The 7,198-nt window shown below is 41.1% G+C and overlaps 1 protein-coding gene across 1 annotated transcript; it reads right to left on the reverse strand.

Moving 5' to 3' along the window:
* Positions 1 to 301: 301 nt before the first annotated feature.
* On the reverse strand, positions 302 to 1,858 carry ANKRD34B (ankyrin repeat domain 34B). Its single transcript, XM_072860111.1, has one exon. The coding sequence runs from the start codon at positions 1,856 to 1,858 to the stop codon at positions 302 to 304; it is 1,557 nt and encodes a 518-aa protein (XP_072716212.1).
* Positions 1,859 to 7,198: the final 5,340 nt, after the last annotated feature.

Here is a 7,198-nt window from a genome sequence, read left to right on the forward strand (position 1 = left end):
CAACCTAAAATGGGATCTTGCAGTGCCTAAGACCCTTTGCAGGTTCAGCCTGTCACAGGTAAGATTTCAGTGCTGAAGTTGAAAACGTTATTAAAACAGTATAATAAATATTCCTTAGTTTGCAGAAAGCAGCATCATTAGTTAAGCATAACTTCTCATGTAGTCTCTAAGCTATTTAATTCATTCCAAAGCAGAGAGCCTTACATCGCAGACCTGCTATCTCTTGTGATATGTATAATTACAATCAGATAGTACAGTGAATATGTACACATTGTAAAGATTTTGTAACCCTTTCATCCTGTTAAAAATTCACTAATTGCTTAATCTGCTCAGTCTGTAATGACTGCCTCCTTAGTAACATTTTTGTGGTTTTAGTCTCCTTAGGGAAAGTAGGTGCTGCTGGTATTAAGTGTTTTTGTCCACAAGAAATCATCCCAGAAACCCTGTTTATGAAAGTAACACCTGGAATTGGGGGGTGAGGATTCACATTCAGTGGTGGAAGAAAACCTGGTCTTGTCTGAGCAATATGATCCAACAATAAGGCTCCAGAACCCCGTCTTTCTAGAAAAGCTTGATTTCTCCTGCTCAGGGTAACAGGAGGCATGTTCTCCAGTACTTCTCTGGAACTTGATAATGAAGAGTGGGATGGAGAAAGAATCTTCTTCTTTCCTGTCACTGACTTACTGTCCTCTGCAGCAGCAGGACTTCGACTAGTAGTTAACTGAGAATCAGAGCTGTAGTGATTTGCTCCTAAATTTCTTTTCTGCATAATACTGCTGAGGTTTGAAATAAAGCTGATTTGTCCCGAACTGGCATCCTTACCCATAGGAATCCCACTTGGGTTATGTTTCTCTTCAACATAAGAAGTCTGAGAGTTTAGCGCATCATATGATAATTTCCTTGATCCAGTTTGATCAAAGGTTTTCAAGAAATGAGCAGTGTCTTTTATGTCAATACTTTGGTGCCTGGTGATGAATCTCTTTGATAAGGCAAGGCTGTTAATTTTAAAAGAGAGCTCTTCTTCTGGAGTAATATCCTGAGGTTCTTCTTGTAAAGAGGCGATTTTATTCTGGTGAAACAGTGACGGAGAGCTCTTTATCCAAGGCTCAGACTGTAGCCACTGTACTTGTGCCAGCTTAGACCCTGCTTTGGTTGAGCTGCATTTTCTTGTTGGTGAAACTGTTTGACATGAGTTGTCCATGCTTCTTGGATGATCCAGCTCTTTAAAGCTGAACAGTTCTTTTTTAGTTTCATTTGAACTTGGAAGTGGGGATGGAGATGTTTTCAGTTCTATTTCCGATGGGGAAGTGCAAGCAGTTGGGGAACGGCATTCCTCGAGGTCTGCAGGAGGCACGTTTAAGTACTGCTTTGTTTTCTGCCTTCCTAACGGGGACTTGTTCGTTGTGATGATGATGACTTCTTTCCCTCGCGCCCTGCAGGCATTAAGAAGAACTTTCAGGGTCTCTTTGTCTTCAGAGTTTATTGCATACACAAGTGCAGAGCAATTAGAGTGATCTTGCAGGCTTGGATCAGCTCCGCTTTTCAGGAGCAGAGATACCACTTCAGGGCCTGCTTTCTCCAGACAAGCATGCATCAAGGCTGTCTTTCCAGATTTGTCCTGTATATTCGGATCAGCCTTGTTCTCCAGGAGGTATTTAACCATTTTCGCCTTGCTGACACTCTGGGAGTCCACGTGTTTTGTCCTACAAGCAATCATTAAAGGGGTTTCACCTCTGTCATTGCTCTCGTTGATGTAGGCGCCACCTTCTAGTAACAGTCTGGTGAGGCGAAGGCGGCTTTGATAGACGGCTCTTATCAGGGAATTCCCCTCTGCTGGCAGCTCCACCATTTCGGTCATCACACTTGTCTCACTTACACCTTCCTAGTGGCTGCAAAGAACACCTGGTTTTCAGAGAAAGAGTCCCCCCAGCCCCCCCCCCCCCGCAAAAAAAAGAGGATTTAACTGTATGAATTGCTCCTGTAAACAACCCAGTACTTTGTGAAAAGAGTATGAAGATAAGGGGGGGAAAAAAAGGTATTCCCACCTCCTAGACTTCAAGAAATGCATTAAAAATTTAAAATAATATTTGGATATCATTAGAACATCTACAGATGCTTAAAGTATGGCTGACACTTTCTTTTTTTTTTTTCTGGACTGCTCTCCCTTTTGTCACATTCTGCCAAGTAAGCTGCAAAAAAAGTTTAATTCTCCACACTCTACTGGCTTTATACTGACTGCACCCAAGTGGCTGTGCTACAGCTGTACTGTTCCTGATTTGCATCAGTGCGAGAAACAAGAACTGAATGAATCCTGCAGCATTTTTTTCATTGATGTGAGATACTATGTCACTTTCACTTATTCCTTCTCATAAAACAACAATGCTAAACATCTAGAAATTAATGAGAACAATAAAGTTAATGGGTCTTAATAAATAAGAAAAGCAAGCATCTTAAAATATTTTTTATCTAAGAAGAAACTGTTAAATGGCTGGAAAATAAGTGTTATTGTATTTTATGAAAGTAATGACATTTGTGGAAGTACACTCCCTTCCTTGTGCTGCTTTGAAAACATACTAAGACATCTGAGTGAAACAGCATAAACGAAGTGATACACAGCCTGTCACACTCATCGTGGGGATCAGTGGGCTGAGAGGGGTCTGATACCTGGCAGACAGTATCGGCTCTAAAACAAGAAACATTTGATAGCATAAAAAAAATCTAGAGGTTTCACACACACAAAAAAACCCCAGCTTAATGTGGTATAAATAATGAGAGGTCTTGTATGAATGTACACCTGCATACATGCAAACAATACAATTAAATTACTTTGATTTATGTCTTTCATGTGCTTGCTTACGCATGGGTAAGGAAAACCTTTAAAGAAAAATATCAATATTTAACAGTTGGCAGAGCAATATAATTCCAAGACAAGATTAGACATGAATATGAAAATTACATGTTTATTTACAGTATATTTCTAGAGAAATAAAAATGTTTAATTAGTTTAACTGCAAAGGAAATTAACAGAGACTCATTTTTATTTACCATTGAAAGCACTGGTAGTGTTCTGGTGAAGAACTGAAGAGCAGTAATTTCAATCTGTTTTTCGACGATATTGGAGTTTTACTTTGAATTCCAAAACCAAAGGATGATATCAAGGTAGTTTGTTCCAAAAGTCCAACAAACAAACAAACAAGTCAGTTGAAATACACATGACATGACATTTTTTATCGCAGATTTCCAGCCCCCCTGGTTTATTTCACTCCACAGCATCATGCTGTGCAGCTACAGGTGCTTTTGCTAAGCAGTGACATTCAGTGGCTTATCAGTCACAACGAGAACAGTTAGTTACGATGCTTCATACATGCAATGTGTTCATTAAGTATTTGACTATTATTCAATATAGTCGTTATTTGGTGACATGGTGTAATAATGGTCAGACACAGCATGTGTTTGGGTAAGATACCTCACAATATTTGGTATGTCAGGAAAAAAAACAAGACATAAATACATGAGATGAACCAGTTCACCTTTAGTAGCATTTATTTCTGGGCTTATGGCCCTCACAAAGACTGTTCATTGTGTATGTGTGACTGCAGTCCTGTTCTGAGAAATTAAGGAAGATGAAAGAGGGACAGAACTTCTCTGTCCATCCTCATGAGAGTAAACATCCCACTTCTGATCACTGCTGAGAGTGGGGGCACCACTGTGGTACGATCATCTCCTTTTGACTGTTTGTTTGGGTTTTTTTACCCTCTGTCTTGATAAAACATTTTTAAAAAGTAATTGCATTGAAATTACTTTAAGGATTCATTCCATTATACTGAAAGTACATGATTCAGTAGTGTCTATCTCAGCTTTCATTGATGTGCAAATCATTATTATGAAATGCATATTTTGGACAAGTAATATATTCAAGATTATTATCAAGTCTTTTATAAAAGTATCCAATTAATTTGTGCATTTAGGTTTCCAGAAACAACCTAAAGAGAAATATCTTTTAGAGAGCACACGTGCTGGAATTCTGGTTGTGTCCTCCCTTGTTTTTGACCTACCTGGAAGTCATCGGTGATTTTACATTTCTTTCATATTTATCTAAAGCTCTTCTGATACTTAACTGCTTGCTTTACTTAAGTGATGGCATACAGCACTTCTTACACAAGTCTTTTCATCTGTAGAAATACGTTTTATGGCTGAAAGAACATTAAATATTAAACAGGCACAGAAAGAGAAGAATGCTACTCGAAGTCATGCAGCAAGTCAATGCTAAAAATGAGACTCCTTTTCTGACATCCAATCTAATGCCTCCAATTGCTTAAATTCACTGTCTCCGTAGACTTTACCAGGACTATTAATATGAGTGAGGGTAGAGGAAGGCTAGTCTAAGCCAAGTTAATGTTTGGAGTAAACTGTGTAGCCAGGACATTGTATGAGCCTGGCCGGGAGAGAGCCCAAGATGTTTTTGTGCAGGCAGGTCAGCAGTCCCCCGAGATCTCACCAGAGCTTCTAGGTACTAACAGATTTCATTTCAGAAACCCAGCTAATCATTATATCTGCAGGCTGGGACTGTCAGGTTTGCAAAGCAGGCTGGCTAATCCCTGAAAGAAGGGGCACAAGAACAGTGCTGCTAAGGTCCAGCCACGTTATTTATAGGTTGATCTACACTTTCCACTGCAAAGGAAAAGGGGTGGCATGGGGGCAAAGGAAAGTGGAGAAAGGAATATAAAGCAGGGAATAAAAATCCACAAATACTTCAGAATCAGATACTACATGATTAAAAGGAAGCGTTACAGATTTGCAACTGGAACAATATAATGTAGAATACATTCTTAAATGCTGGATGAAGATAACCATGACTTCATCTGGAGGATCTGTTAATTACAGGAGAATGTGCTTGGGGCTGCATCTTCCTAAAATTGCCGCTGTGGGAACAAAGCGCAGCTGGACTTTTGCAAGACCCATACTGACACTGGCTCAGTGGAAATACATGTGCCACACCTGGACTGTGTACAACCTGCTCCAAAAAAAACACAGCTAGCTATTTTGAAGTGAGAGACCACAATTCAAGCAGATTCCCTAGAAGAGTAATTTATTTGATAATTCTTCACAGGTTGATGCTAAACAGATCGAGATTATAAAACATTCCTAAATCTAATTAACTGCGATGTCAGAAGCACTACATGTGTTAACTGAGACTTCAGGAGTGACACAGCTGCTTTTCAGCTGTGGAGGTAAACTTGTGCCAGGATACCAGTTTAAACAATAAGGAACTATGCAACCTAGTGTGTGACACTGAATCATGAACTGGTCTTTCAGATGATCCACAGATTTCTGGTGTTCTTGTACAAATAATATTCCTGAAACACTCCTTCTGTCTAGAAAGAGCTTAATTTTATTTTCAAAAAGCAATATTGTCCTGGAAAGTGCTCTGCAATGAAGTAGCACACAGCACCTTGTGGTATGAAAATCAGTTGTTGAAGCCTATGATGATTTGGTTCCAAGAAGTAGATAGCCACTGTTGTGGATTTGTGCTGGGTCCTATCCTGAGGCAAATTAAGAGTGAAAACCCAGAGTCCTATGCTGATACAGGTCCTGCTGCCATCATAGTGGGAAAAGCCACTAAAACTCAAAAAGTTTTAGCACTTCTTCCTCCAACCCTTGCTTCTCGATTTGTAAATAGCATTTAACTACTAGCAGAAACTCTCACAGTGTTTTGTTACATCTAACAATGTAAATAATCACAAAATTCAGGGGGAAAAAGCTCATTGATGTTACAATGTATAAGCAAATATAAGCATAAACAACATTTTCACTAAGTAAAGGAGTGCTATGAATCAATATTCTTGCAAGATATTCCTCACTTTTTCAATGTGAAAGCCAAATTTTCTGCCCTCTGTGCCTCAGCAGTCTCGGAGTTACACAAACAAGCTTTCACAGCAGTGTTTAGAGAGTCTAAAATCATTCCAGTAAAATTAAGTCATCGATTCTCATCTCTGAAAAAAGATGTGCTTACACACTTAAAGTGCATAAGCCTTTAAATATTTTTGTGATTCTTTGTATCCATGCTAACTCTGTAAATTCTGTCAGTATAACAAGAACTCTGATTTCCTGCACTGTTATAAACACATTGAAATATATCACATGTGAAAGTAACTTTTGATTTAAAAAAATCACCCTTCTAACACAGACAAAACTCCCCCCCCCGGGTTGCCAGAATGCAGTCCAGTTTCAGAAACCTAGCCTGTAAAGTGCAACTTTCCATAGCAAAGCATCTGTCTCATCAGCCTTGCTGTTTTCCAAGGTTAACTACAGGATGGCCAGGATCTGTATGTTTCTCACCCATCTTTGCACTTAGGATCTCCCATGTTCGAACTTTTGAAGAAAGTTTGCAGAGGTCCAGCCAGCTCATTAAGTACCTTTTTTCCTGTCACAGCATTTATCATCTTTCCAAGTACTCTCTCTCATTTGGAGGTGTTCCCTATGGTAATAATTACTGCCAGGGAGTGGTTGGAGCATGGCTGGAGAACTAGGAGAGGAAGGTTTTTCACTGGGGCTCTACATTAAGGTCAATGTTGTTGCTCACTCCTGTTTCACAGCATCCTGACTTGTAACCTAACAGATCTAAAGTTCTTCCTGAGGGAGATCTGGAAAAAACAGGGACAGGCAACTTCTCTACAGAGAAGTTACAGAGACCACACCTGAAAAACACAAACGTGGGCTAGAAAAGTAAGCATGTTAAAGGGTTTTCCCTTAAAAATTCACCGAGAAGGAAGGGACCGGTGTTTGAACTGAGAAGAGCCTGACAGAATCGCTTTGCAAGACAAACATCCCGCGTACAGACCTTCAGCCACCGACCTGAACCCCTCCTCAGCATCCTGCCCACCCTGACCTGCTATGAAACCTGGTAAAGAACCGCGCCATCCCCTTCGTGTGGGGAAAGGCGAAGGCCAGGCGCCACCGCGCCGGGCAGAGGTGTCCGGGGGAGGGCCAGGGGAGCGTTTTTACCTGTCGCCGTCGGCAGCGTCTGCGCCTCCCGCGTCAGGGCCCGCCGGGCGGGAAGGGACGCACCTGCAGCTCCGCGGGCAGCTCTCGGCGAGGGGAGCGGTCTGCCAGCCCGCTCGGCATTGCCGCGCCGAGCCGAGAAACGCCCCCGCCACAACGCACACCGGCAGAGCGTGCGAGTTCAGCTTGTGCCGTC

This window comes from Ciconia boyciana, chromosome 4, assembly GCF_034638445.1.
Source record: "Ciconia boyciana chromosome 4, ASM3463844v1, whole genome shotgun sequence".
NCBI classification, from domain to species: Eukaryota; Metazoa; Chordata; class Aves; order Ciconiiformes; family Ciconiidae; genus Ciconia; species Ciconia boyciana.

Coding starts and splice junctions, on each gene's coding strand:
- ANKRD34B (XM_072860111.1), bottom strand. CDS start 1,858: ATGACCGAAATGGTGGAGCTGCCAGCAGAGGGGAATTCCCTGATAAGA.